This window comes from Phyllobates terribilis, unplaced genomic scaffold (assembly GCF_046119375.1).
Source record: "Phyllobates terribilis strain yellow unplaced genomic scaffold, ASM4611937v1 Scaffold_1__5_contigs__length_1240528914, whole genome shotgun sequence".
NCBI classification, from domain to species: Eukaryota; Metazoa; Chordata; class Amphibia; order Anura; family Dendrobatidae; genus Phyllobates; species Phyllobates terribilis.
This window is the reverse complement of record NW_027362761.1, coordinates 783104136-783118622: the sequence shown is the minus strand read 5'-3', so window position 1 is coordinate 783118622 and position 14487 is coordinate 783104136. Positions and strand designations below refer to the sequence as shown.

The following is a 14487-nucleotide window of genomic DNA, read 5'->3' as shown; positions in this document are numbered from 1 at the left end:
AGTCTGAGCTTCTTGAGCAACTGGCTCCAGTAACAATACAGTAGTTTCTTCTCAAGGCACAGTATTACAGTCTCTTCAGTAGCATAATTCAGCATAGATTAGATCTCTTGGCAGCACACTTCCATGCATACACAACCACAGGCTTTTCCTTCACAATAGTACACAGCATTTTTTTTATTCTGCATGGAGATGGAGGGGGGGAGGGTTTGATGAGAGAGATGGAGGGGGGGGTTTGATGAGGGAGAGGATCCCTGAGACACAATTCCTTCCAGTCCTTATCTTCCTGCCCGATAATTCTCTGCACTGTTAGTTCAGGGAATTTATCTGACCTGTGTTTAGTTTCTCTCCTGATCTGAATCCTGTTCAGTTGCCTTCTGTCAAATCCAGATAACACACCACCTTTCTCTTCGATTTCAGCCAAACTACAATAACAAGTTCCCCACAATCCCCCTGGGGCTATGCTAAAACTCTCCCTGTCTCCTGTGACTGTGTTAACTCCTCTACTTGCTGGATGCTTTTGAAGCAAAACACTTCCTGTCTACTGCGCTTGTGTTATTTGTAACAGTTGCTGGATGCTTCTGCATGTCACAGTTGTACTAGAAATAACACTGAAGAATGTAATAGAAGCCACATTAGATGCACTTCAATGACAAGATGAATATTAAATCATCAGCTGCACTAATGGCCTCGCTGATACAGTTACAGCCTGTTTGTAAACAATCTGTATATACAAAATCCATTAGAGGCTCTTAGATGGAAAATGGAAGAAAAGCAAAGCACCAGATGCAGTGGACATAATTAATGTCACTCATTTTGTTAGCGTTCAGAAATCTGCCTCAATTATTTTCATATGCCCAGGTTTGCAGTTGGAAAATCTAAATAAACAAACTTGGGAATCGAGTTTACTTTGACATATAGACCATGCACTTTGCCACCTAGGAGCTGTAGCCTACAGCAATAATTCTGTTACAATTACCACACTTAAGAAAAAGATAATACATGTATTGTGTTTCACTTAGTTTATCACGAAAATAAAGAGTAAGATCTTCTAACAACTTCAATATCCAATGTTTGCACAAGTACAAAGCTTCTTCATATAAATATTGACACTAGGATTGTAAATATGACATCTGAATGTATCCTTGAAGAAGAACCATGCGCAGGAAGCAGCTGCAGATTAGTAAACACGATCCATAATATTTAATAATATCTGCACAGCTTAATCCACTAGATTGTATATGCAAGTTACCTGCCTATTATTTTTCTAATAATTTAACTCTCCTCTCCCTGTTCACACTATCATACACTGCTTTAACTGTGTTGGAGGCACATCCAAGGACAGACATATGAGTTTTCTTGATTTCTTCTGCTGGAGCACACCATTCCCCTGCCCTGCAGCTTCTTGCTTGTTTGAGGAAGTGTGCTCCTGCTCGATTGACAGTTCAGACCAGTGGCATCATCGCTGGCCTGAACTTTGTGCTCTCTTATCCTACTAGAAGAGGTTTGCCTCTGTAGCATCGGAGGAGTGCCGTGGCACTCAAGATGGCCAGATACAGCAATCTGGGAAGTTTCAAAGCACTACTTACAAGCTCTATTTGAAAGATCTTCTAAGCAATGCACTCCTTCCATAGGCCACTTGTGATAGAGGCTGTAGTGGAGGTCGGTCCTGTGCAACAATTAGTAAACTAATTTTGTTTACAAGAGCTTTACAATTTAACCATGTATGATGAAAATGAGGTGCTGGAGTCCTGGGTTCAAATCCCACCAAGGACAACAAGGAGTTTGTATGTTCTTCCCGTGTCTGCGTGGGTTTACTCCAGGTTTTCCGGTTTCCTCCCGCACTCCAAAGACATACTGATAGGATATCTAGATTGTGAGCCCCAATGGGGTCAGCTATGACAATATTTGTAAAGCACTGTGAAATATGATGGCACAATATAAGTAGCTGCCCTTATCAGGGCAGGAGAATTTGGGATCTATAGAGTTACAACTACTCCTATAAGGTATAGCAGGGCACATGTTTATCCAGATGCCCCCTGGTTATGAAAGGGAGATACCCTGAACCATTGAAGGATCCTGATGTTAAGCTGTATATGGAAATTAGGTGAGATGGCTCCATTTCTATTGATTTATAAGACCCATATTGAAGGGTGGTAGATTTGCCCTCTATGTTTGTGTAGAAAATAATGGCACTAGTTTTTTTCTATTTTTTCACTTCCTCACACCATAGAGGTTGGGTATAAATACTTTTGTGTACAGTGCTGGGCAAAAGTATTGGCACCCCTGCAATTCTGTCAGATAATTATTCACATTCACTTTCTGACTCCGGAGGGTGTGGACATGCCTGTCTGCCTCTCTGCTAGATTGTGGAGACAATACGGCGCCGGACTACTGGCAGCCCATTGCAGCAGCAGAAGCTTCTACTTTATTTTAGTTACAGTTTTGTTACAGTTATTTTATTTTATTACCTTCTCTGGATTGCAACGTTCCTGTATACTCGTCTATTGGGGATGGAAGATACAACACTTCCCACACTATCAACTGCTGCTGGGCACACAGCACGAGATCTGCACCTGGATCTTCTTCCACCACTTACAAGTCTCCTGCAGGTACAGACACTCTGGGGCAAGCAATACGGACCATCTCAGCTAATGCTACTGAAGGATGCATGCTGCTACCCACAGCCTGTGACAGGGATACAGCCATATGTGAGCGGTGGAGGTCACTGTATACGATTTGCCATGGAGAGGACTGGTGTGACGGGTGGGAATAATGACGGGATGGTGGACCCTAGGTCTGTTGCTAAACGAGCAGTGTATTCTAGGGATCGTCTTCTGGAACTGCGCAGGATAAAGTCTTCTCCAGCAGTGGCAATACTGAATGTTCCACAGGAAATAAGGAGACCTTTCAGAGGCTGCAGAGCAGGCAAGAAGATCAAGTCCTGGAGGAGAAGGTTTAAACCAGTGGTCCCATCCATTATCATGGGTAACGTACGATCGCTGGGAAATAAGTCGGATGAACTGCTGGCTCTGAGTAAGACCCAGAAGGAGTTTAGGGAATGCAGTCTCATGTGCTTTACAGAAACCTGGCTGCATGAGGAGGTCCCAGATTCATGTGTCTCGGTACCAGGGTTTCAAATGGTTCGGGCTGATAGAGAGAGAGTTAGATGCGGCAAGAAAAAAGGTGGAGGAGTGATACTCTACATTAACAACAGATGGTGCAATCAGGGGCATGTAACTGTTAAGGAGAAACATTGCTGTCCAAATATTGAACTGTTAGCAGTGGGCCTCAGGCCTTACTATCTGCCTAGAGAATTCACTCTTGTTATTGTAGTTGTGATGTATATACCACCATCTGCGAACCCAGAGGCTGCTGGGGATGTGTTGTCAGGGGTGATGGCCCGGCTTCAGACTAAACACCCAAAACTCTCTAACTGTAATTTCTGGGGATTTCAATCGAGTAAAGATCTCATCTGCAATACCAAAGTTCTATCAATTTGTCAAATGTCCTACACGGGACAACAACACACTGGATCTCCTCTTTGCTAATGTTAAGAATGCTTATTCATCGGCTGCATTACCCCCCCTGGGGAAATCTGACCACAACCTCATACTATTGTCTCCTGCTTACCAACCAGACGTCCGCAAACAACCAGTGACAATTAAAAAGATAAGGAAGTGGTGTCCAGCAGCAGAGGAGGCGTTACAAGACTGCTTTGACTGTACAGACTGGGAGGTGTTGTGTACCATGAAAGAGAAATGTAATGTTAATGAGATTACTGGCAGAGTTACTGATTACATCAACTTCTGTATGGACATTGTAGTACCTGTTCAAGAGATTCGGTGTTATGCAAACAATAAGCCATGGATTACAAAAGAGTTGAAACATTTACTAAACATGAAAAAACTGGCTTTTAAAAGGAAGGACAAGGAGGCATTGAAAATTATACAGCGAGACCTAAAGGGGAAAATTAAGATTGCCCGTGAGGCATTCAGAGTTAAATTAGAAAATCAATTTGCACAAAAAAGCTCCAGAGAGGTGTGGGCTGGAATGAAGCTAGTGACTGGGTTTAAGGCAAGGTCGGAGCAGGGGGGTGGTGGACTTACAATGGCTAATGAAATGAATCAGTTCTTCAATAGATTCAGCAATAAAGGTGCGGTAGCAGCAGGGAAGGGGGAGGAGGCCGGGGAACAACTAGCTAAATTAACAGGGGGTGAAATAGATCATTTCTCGGTCTCCAAAAATGACGTGAGGGACCAGTTTAGTAAGCTGGCCATTGGCAAAGCAGCAGGGCCTGACGGTCTCAGTCCACGTGTCCTCAGAGTGTGTGCAAATGAGTTATGTACTGTCTTCCAGCATCTCTTTAACCAGAGCTTACAATCAAAGAGAGTACCAGTGCTATGGAAGACTTCCTGCCTGGTGCCGATTCCCAAGACTACCTTCCCGGCTTCCCCGGGGGACTATAGACCGGTGGCCTTAACATCGCATGCGATGAAGTCCTTGGAGAGAATAGTACTTGCTCACTTGTGTCCGAGGGTGATGGCGCATACTGATGCTCTTCAGTTTGCGTACCGGCAGGGACTGGGTGTGGACGATGCTGTAGCGTCTCTGCTACAAACAGTACATTCCTTTTTGGACAATGATGGAACCACAGTGCGTGCTTTGTTCTTTGATTTCTCTAGTGCGTTCAACACATTACAGCCACTCTTACTGCGAGGAAAGTTGATTAAAATGGCGGTGGATGAGGGACTTGTGAATTGGATAATTGACTACCTGTCGGATAGGCCACAGTTTGTTAGGTGGGGGACGGCTACATCAGATAGTGTACTGAGCAGTGTCGGAGCCCCGCAGGGAACAGTGCTGTCGCCATTCCTCTTTACATTGTACACAGCTGACTTTCAGTATAAATCAGACCGTTGTCACCTCCAGAAGTACTCGGATGACTCTGTGATAGTTGGCGGTATTGGGAAGGACCAGGACGAAGAGGAATATAGAAGGGTGGTTGCGGACTTTGTAGTATGGTGCCAGGCTAACCATCTAGAACTAAATGTTAAGAAAACCAGGGAGTTGGTGATGAGCTATGGAAGGTGCAAGAAGGTATGCCTACCTGTTACCATTGACGGTCAGGATGTGGAGATGGTGGACAGTTTCAAATATTTGGGGGTTTACCTGGATAGCAAGCTAGACTGGAAGTGCCACATGGAGAAGGTCTACAAGAAGGGGATGAGTAGATTGTACTTCCTAAGGAAGTTAAGGTCTTTTAATGTGTGTGGCAAAATGCTTGAGGTGTTCTACCAATCCATTGTGGCTAGTGCCACCTTTGCGGCAATAATTTGCTGGGGTAACAGTGTGCGTGTTGCTGACGCCAACAAGCTCAACAAACTTATAAAGAAGGCTAGCGCGACGGTGGGCCTACAGCTTGGGACTTTTGAAGAGGTGGTAGAGGATAGGATTAAGAAGAAGTGCAGAGCTATAATGGGCAACAACACACACCCGCTTTATGAACTGTTTGCGAAACAGAAGAGCACATTCAGCAATCGCCTAATACAACTAAGGTGTAAAAAGGAAAAATACAGGAGATCGTTTGTTCCAACAGCTATGGGGGTGTTTAACAAATGTCTGAAAAGCAATGTCTAAAGCATTCCAAATGTTTTGTTATTATATGTGTCATGTTCGAGATCTGTGTTCTGCTGCTGTGATACCGCAATTTCCTCCGGGATAAAATAAAGTATATCTTATCTTATCTTATCTTATCTTAATACTCAGTTTCTTCCTGAAAATGATTGCAATCACAAATTCTTTTGTATTATTATCTTCATTTAATTTGCTTGCAAGAAAAAAACACAAAAGAGAATGAAGCAAAAATCAAATCATTCATCATTTCACACAAAACTTCAAAAATGGGCCAGACAAAAGTATTGGCACCCTCAGCCTAATACTTGGTTGCACATCCTTTAGCCAAAATAACTGTGAACAACCGCTTCTGGTAACCATCAATGAGTTTCTTACAATGCTCTGCTGGAATTGTAGACCATTCTTCTTTTGCAAACTGCTCCAGGTCCCTGATATTTGAAGGGTGCCTTCTCCAAACTGCCATTTTGAGATCTCTCCACAGGTGTTCTATGGGATTTAGGACTGGACTCATTGCTGGCCACCTTAGAAGTCTCCAGTGCTTTCTCTCAAACCATTTTATAGTGCTTTTGGAAGTGTGTTTTGGGTCATTGTCCTCCTGGAAGACCCATGACCTCTGAGGGAGACCTAGCTTTCTCACACTGGGCCATACATTATGCTGCAAAATTTGTTGGTAGTCTTCAGACTTCATAATGCCATGCACATGGTCAAGCAGTCCAGTGCCAGAGGCAGCAAAGCAACCCCAAAACATCAGGGAACCTCCGCCATGTTTGACTGTAGGGACCGTGTTCTTTTCTTTGACTGCCTCTTTTTTTTCCTGTACACTCTATGTTGATGCTTTTTCCCAAAAAGCTCTACTTTTGTCTCATCTGACCAGAGAACATTCTTCCAAAACGTTTTAGGCTTTCTCAGGTAAGTTTTGGCAAACTCCAGCCTGGCTTTTTTATGTCTCGGGGTAAGAAGTGGGGTCTTCCTGGGTATCCTACCATACAGTCCCTTTTCATTCAGACGTCGACGGATAGTACGGGTTGACACTGTTGTACCCTCGGACTGCAGGGCAGCTTGAACTTGTTTGGATGTTAGTCGAGGTTCTTTATCCACCATCCGCACAATCTTGCGTTGAAATTTCTCATCAATTTTTCTTTTCCGTCCACATCTAGGGAGGTTAGCCACAGTGCCATGGGCTTTAAACTTCTTGATGACACTGCGCACGGAAGACACAGGAACATTCAGGTCTTTGGAGATGGACTTGTAGCCTTGAGATTGCTCATGCTTCCTCACAATTTGGTTTCTCAAGTCCTCAGACAGTTCTTTGGTCTTCTTTCTTTTCTCCATGCTCAATGTGGTACACACAAGGACACAGAACACAGGTTGAGTCAACTTTAATCCATGTTAACTGGCTGCAAGTGTTATTTAGTTATTGCCAACACCTGTTAGGTGCCACAGGTAAGTTACAGGTGCTGTTAATTACACGAATTAGAGAAGCATCACATGATTTTTCAAAGGGTGCCAATACTTTTGTCCACCCCCTTTTTTAGGTTTGGTGTGGAATTATATCCAATTTGGCTTTAGGACAATTCTTTTTGTGTTTTTTTCATTGAAGACAAATTAAATGAAGAGAATAATACCAAAGAATTTGTGATTGCAATCATTTTCAGGAAGAAACTGAGTATTATCTGACAGAATTGCAGGGGTGCCAATACTTTTGGCCACCACTGTATATATTTATGTGGCTTGCCATTATTCACAATGAAGTGTCATAGAAATTGTGGTTCTTTTTTAATGTTGAAATTAAAGGTTATATTTTAATGTCAGAAGAATCTCACACTATTGCAGTTAAGGCGTGATATAAGTATAATAAATAAATAAAATAAGATGAAAAGACTAACCCCTTCAAGGTTGGGTTCACACAGGTTGCATTTGCTGTAGCAAATCCACCCAATAATATGCTACCAATCCATAGTGGCAGCAAATCAGGTGGATTTTGATGTGGATTTCCATTTGTAGCTTCTAACAGCAGTTTGTTTAAAATAGAGGAATAAATTAAAAATAAACAAAGTCCCAAACTTCTGCTGGTCCCATGCATACCCTTCATTCTACTGATCCCATGTTAGGCTTCCTTGGTTCTAAGGCCAGACATTGTTCTTCCAGCTCCAACAATGATATCAAGACTAATGTGACTGCTGCAGACAGTTATAGGCTGCAGCGGTCACAGTCATCACATCATTACTGGATCTGGAACAGTCTCTGGTGACTTGTCATCTGGGGAAGCCACTTTCAAGTTTGCTGCAGTTAAATCCACTAGTTTTTGGTTGTTTTTTACTTCCACGGTGAATTCAGTGGGGAAAGTTACCCTGTGGATGGAGATCAAGACCCTTGCAAGACCTTCTCTTGTTAAATGACAGATTCAGTTCTGCTACATCTGTATTCTGTGTACAGTAACTGAATAAAGACAAGATATCCCACTGTAAAATTCTTCTGCTTCCACATATGACCTTCACTTAATAATAAATGGCATATCCTACACTATCTTATTAAATTTCCATAGCCTTTGATGTAGCTACACACTGTTATTAGGTAACTATTGAACAAACTTTGCTTCAATTTAATAAAGAATGGAATTCATTATATGAACATTTATCAAACAAGCTAGTCAGAAGAACAAATAAACAGAAGATTAATCATTCTTCAAGGAGGAAGAAAACAACTGAACGTTTGGTTTATCTACTGTACTGACACATAGTTCACATATAGTGCTCGTCAAAAAATATGTCCTTCCATATGGAATTAATGATAGCCATTGGAGGAAACCGCTATGCCAGCATTGTCTGTTTCCCGGGACTGTACTCTAAGACAATAAATAGTCTCTTTGTTTATTCGATGGATGGTGCAGACATTTATCACAAGTAAGGGTAATGTCATTTTATTGTCCAGAAATATCAAATTATCTATGGAAGTTGGGGAAACGTTACAAAACTGGAATATTTTAGCAAAGATTACCTTACTTCCATGCACAGGTGCAAACATCATTCTGTTTTTTTTTAAGAACATCTGCTTCACAGCATACAAATGCTACAGTTCTTTGTCCAGCCTGATAAATTTTAATCAGCCTAATCTAATAGATTATGTTTTAAATTCATATTACATTTCAGGTTTAAATTTAGCTCTGACAAACTAACATTTATTTTAGTCAACTACATCACATGGTCATTTCTCCAAAGTGTCCCAGGGGCCATTTTTCAACTTGAAATTGTCAAACTGCATATTGCTTATCCTACTGTGAGCAGCATGCATGGCCTAAACCTGCTAACATGACCTGCAATGTCTTGTATCCATCAATCACATCTGGGACATAATTGATCAGCAATTGAAAGGGGAGCTGCCAGCAGCGGATCTTGATGATTTATGTGCCCAAGTGCATTTCAGAAAACATTCCTCAGACAACCATTAATAACTTCATTGATACTTGACAAGGTGTGCAAGTATGTGTATTTTTTTCATGTGGTGCTCATACTGGATGCTGAATAAATTGAGATGTTTTGAAAATGTTGTTTCCATTTTTCATCATTTGCATATTGTTAACATGTCTATCGATTCTGTGATTTTCCTAAATCCTCCACTTTTCCTTCTTGGTGTTGCAAATTCAATGCTGAGGAGTTTATGAAGTACAAAGATGATTGTTCTTCATGCAAAAATGACAGAACAAAAATGAAAAAAAAAATCCACCAGTTGACGACTATATCTCAATAGTGTTTTTTTGCCACTTTTTTTGAACTGCTACCAGACTGTCCATAGAAATGTCCAGGTGGTCTCACTTCTACTGTGCAGTGATGTTCTAAAATGCATAGGAGCACAGCTGACTGAAACAGCCAGAGTCCCCATAGAGAAGGCACAGAAAGTTTATTACTGTCTGTGTCTTCTTCATTGCTGTATACGCAGTGCTAAAGAAGCAGCATGTCTGCAGTAATAGGAAGCAATGACAGTCATGTAATTGCTGTGTATAGGGAGGTAGCAGGATCTTCTGTGTTATAGGAGACCAAGACAGCTTTGCTATGCAGTCAGGAGGCTGCATTTCCCCTGTAACTGGAGCTAATATAGTAGCACAAGTTACAAGGGAAATAAGTTGAAAGTAAAAATATTTCCATATTTAAACACCCTCTGAAAGGTCTTTTATAACCTTAAGGAGAGAACAATGTGTAAAATAAATAAAAAATAAATAAATGAATAAAAAATAACAGGCAATAAATAGATATACCTCTGTCAATCCAAATGGCTGTTACTAAAAAAATGTGTCCAATATATAAAAATAGTTGATGCAGAATGATATAATACAATATTTTAGTGGTCCTTTGTGGTCATTAAAAATTTGGGAAAAACAAAAATAGTTGATGCAGAATGATACAATACAATATTTTAGTGTTCCTTTGTGGTCATTAAAAATTTTGGAAAAACACACATTTATTTCTCCAACTTATTTTTCCACCGATATAGCCCAATACCAGCAAATAAAAAAAAAGAGAGAGAGAATGTGATAGCCACATAAACATGAAGCCCAATATATCATGAAAAAAGACACAAAAATTTCACTTGAATGCCTGAAAGATAACAGTTTTTATAGTTCTTTATACTGCACGTATGAAAAAAAACTGAAAATGATGATTTGTGATCTGGAATTGGTAAATGATCTGGTTCTGGCTAAAGAACTGGTTAAAGAAACAAAATATCAAGGCTGGAAATAGCTATACCAGCAATAGAATTTTATTTAAAAAAATGACCCTCCAACTACAGATCCACTTTATAATACTGACATTAAATGGTTTATTTCACATGAATTGGAAAATGATAATTCAGACTACTGCTATAGTAATATGATATCAGTTACAAAATGGGAACAAGACACTGTATACCTGGCAAGATGGGTCACTTAGAAAGTGTATGGAAAAAGTCTGTAGAAAAGTTCTGTCCTGCTTTAGCATACAGTCAGATAGACACATCATTAGGATGTTTTAAAAGAACCATAGACTTTTTATTTGGGATGACGTGTTCACTGGAAAAAAAGGAGAGCAACAGAACCTACATAAAGGACATTTATCACTACAACCACAGTGTAGTGTTAGTCAGAAAAATCTCCGCCTGACTTTTATTTGCTTTTTTAGCGGACTACTTGATACTTATGTACATTTAAAGGTAACACAAAAGGAAAATCCCATGATGGATTCTCCTTAACCAACCTAAAATAACAGCGAATGCATATTTATACGTGTGAAGGAGCCATGAACAATGAACCTCTGAGCTGTAAAAGACTGTACAGATCCCTCATTTCAAGCAGATCCTTAAATATATAAACACACAAAGGAGTGACAATATTAGTCCTCAAGTTGCTAAGTGATACCACTTGTAAAGCCATGAAACACAGGGAGCAAAAACAGTCCAGAATCCTTAAAACATATGGTAATGTGAGAAGAGAAGTGAAAATTGCCGCTTTGCTTGGAGAAAAATATTTACCTTAGGATCCACGTTTAGTATTTTCCTGTCCCGCTTATTTTTAAACAGTAATCCAGATGAATTTTCTGCAATCACTTGGTAATTTGGACTTGCGTTTGAAGTTGAAACATGGGTTTCCCAGTTAAAGAAACTGCAAAAATAGAAAAAAAAAAAACAGAAAAGTTAACTAAGACCATAAATAAGTGACTACCTCTCCATAATGATGTCTATATGATTTATTGTCAATTGATAGCTAAACATTGTTTTACGGACAATGGGTTAATTGCTGGCGGTTTTTGTCAAGTTCAATAGATCCACAATCTAAAATGTATCATACGAGGCAAGCCTGATTACTCCCTGAAGTCTTGAATGGATCCATTTAGGAGATTCCAATAGGTCAGATCCCCACTGATCTTATGGTTATGTAAAAAACAGACAAAAGTCAACTTACCCATTTGAAGATCCGAGATATGGAGACTTGCGGTGCGACCGGAAAAAACAAGTTGAAAAAAGGAGGTTCCAGCGTCAAGATCTTCAGTTAAAGTTAACTGAAGATTTTGAAGCTGGAATCTCCCTTTTACTAATCTTAGGGTTATGGTAAAACCTAGTCAAATGCCATAACAGGGAATAACCCTTGCAATAATGGGGAAAATACAGAGTCCCCGACTTACGAACATCCAACCTACGAACATACGACTTACGAATGTAAGATGTTAAAAAAAATAACCTAATACGTAATTGCACACCTTTCCGGCCACCCTGTTGCTCACTGCCCACTGTTTGGTCCTCTTCTTTCTGCTGTGGTACACCGCATCTCTGGCCTCTTCACTATAGGCCAAGCCTTCCAGTTGCATCCAGGCCTCAGAGGACATTGTGTGTGTAAGGTAGTGACGTTGTGACATCGAGATGTGCACCACAACCTTTTGACGCACAGTGACCTCCGAGGCTGGGACACAGTCGGAAGTCTTGGATTATAGTGAAGAGGCCAGAGGTGCGCAGCAGTGAGGTAGTATTATTTTAATTTTTTTTACCGGCCCTGTTCCAACTTCCAACAAATTTGATTTATGAACAAACCTACAGAACCTATTTAGTTCCTAATGCGGGGCCTGCCAATATACCATAAACAAATTATATCAAGAGCACAACATGATCTAAACTTGCACAATAATATTCTTGTTTTCCCATCCCTTTAACTCCTTCCTGATGCAGACATTTTTTTTTTGTGTTTTGCTTTTTTACTCCTCTTCTTCCACATAAATGCATAAGAGCTTGTTTTTTTTGCGGAATAAGTTATACTTATAAATGAAACCATTCACTTTACTATACAATGTACTGGTCAATGGGACAAAAAAAGTGCAGTAAAATAGCAAAAATAAATGCCATACGTTCATTGTTTTCTGCGTTTTGTTATGTTGCCATTCATTTAGAGGGGAGGCTGATAGTTGCATTGAACGGCGCATACCCCAGACACAGATTGACAGCAGTATTGAATTAGTTAACAGCGGATAGAGCTTGGCTCAACTCGCTGCTGTTAAAGGCAGATTCTGCTTGTGTATCATAGCCATTATCTGTCAGGTATCTGATGGACTTCGCCTCTAAGCCTGTTCCATACATTCATTCCCGAATTGTGTCATCCATGTATAGCAGATGTCGGTAAAGAGTTAAACTTGCAACCAGGTCAATATATTTAACAAATCGATGTGAGTCCATTATTCAACACCCCCACTGATCAGTTGTTTGCAGCTATGATGGCCATATGAACTATGATCTCCGATCGTGAAGAGGTAATTAAAGCAGGATATTTGCTGGGGGTCAGACACAGAGTCTGAGATCCATATAGTTAAGAGGTGGAGAAGTGAAAAATCGAGCACCATTAGAAGCAAATCTTATTTTCTTCAAAGGAAAACCAGAGAATTACAGTCAGACACCCTGTCTCCAGTGTCCAGTTATGAATATAACAATATTTATGGGAGATATACTTTCTGCGCCATGACAAAGTGGTGAATGTAACACATTTACTCTCATCACTGTGAGGCCTGCCTATCAGCTCCAAATTAAGATCGGGTAGATGGATGACAATATATATGCCATGTTTCCTATGAAAGCTAAAATCATGATAGGAAATATGGCATTAAAATCTCCCGCCTGGGACCTCCTGGGGTGAAGATCTCCTGAAAGTTGGGAATCCCATCATTTTCTAAAGAACTAGTCACATACCATGACTAACCCTTATAAGAGCTCTAATAAAATCAGAGTTTACGTTTTCATCATTGTAATCCTGGGAGATACAGATCGCTGTAGTTCTGTACTATTTTCAAAAACGAAGAGCTCCCCTCCATAAGATTCAGAGAGCATTCTTGCGACATCAGATTTAGCACATTTCTTTTGTTATCCATTTCTATTTTATGTAATTGTATATACTGTATTGTTTTGTTCCCATTTTGTAACATCTTTTGTATAGTTTTATAAACACTACCTACTTTTCGTATTAAATATATAAAATGTAATAGTTTTGTTCTTCTTGCTCTATAAAATGCATCCCTGGAGCCTCTAGCCGCCGTAATCTATCAGCGATGGGTGTCCAATTGGCCTGAATAAATGATTGTGGTGGCAGCTAGTTTTGGGGTTTTTGCTGTGAGTGTTTAGAGTAGGACTCGTAAGCATGAGGACCCTTGACGCGGGTTACGAGCTTACGTATTTTGGCCAAAATATCAACTAGTACCTCATATATTATATATATGTAATTTTGCACACTTTTATTCCAGGGTGCACCCAGGCCCATCAGTGCGGGCATTGTAAACTAGGGTGTCTGTTCCCAGGGGGTGCACTTGGATAGTACCGGGCAGCCCGCCTAGTCGAATAGTATAGGCGCAACTAATAGGCTGTAAGCCGGATATTGTGCACTACCCTAGTGTGAATAGCACCCTATACAAGCCTATCTTTGTGCAATTTTAATGCTAAGCAGTCACCCCCTCCATGAAATGGTAGGTTGTGAGTGATTGTCTCATCAGTATTTTGCACCTGTGTGTCCGCCATATTTATGTGGATGTGCTGCATCTTGGTAGTGCATTTGGCTTTGAAGATCTGGGCAGGTAAACACTGCTGCCCTTTTTTGCTGGTTTTTCTAGTTTTGGGGTTATTGCGGAGCTTGGCGATGACCGTACCGGAGTAGATATATATATTCCATGCTCTGGATTCGGTTGTGTATATATTATACTTGCAGTGGCATCCGCAGGGTACTGCACATCCGCCTCCTTTTGATTTGAATAAGAGGCGGATGTGCAGTACCAAGCCCCGACCACAACAAGTAGACAGAACAGCAAGTGAGTACTTCCGGCCGCCGGTTACCGCCACCGCCACCGATAACAGCTT

General features: G+C 40.7%; 1 protein-coding gene across 1 annotated transcript in view; it reads right to left on the bottom strand.

Moving 5' to 3' along the window:
- The window catches only part of CFAP299 (cilia and flagella associated protein 299), a 1014471-nt gene that overhangs the window by 27315 nt on the left and 972669 nt on the right, over positions 1-14487 (bottom strand). The window contains exon 5 of the mRNA XM_073655199.1: positions 11137-11266. Coding sequence (XP_073511300.1) covers positions 11137-11266 — 130 coding nt within the window. The remainder of the gene's footprint in view (positions 1-11136; positions 11267-14487) is intronic.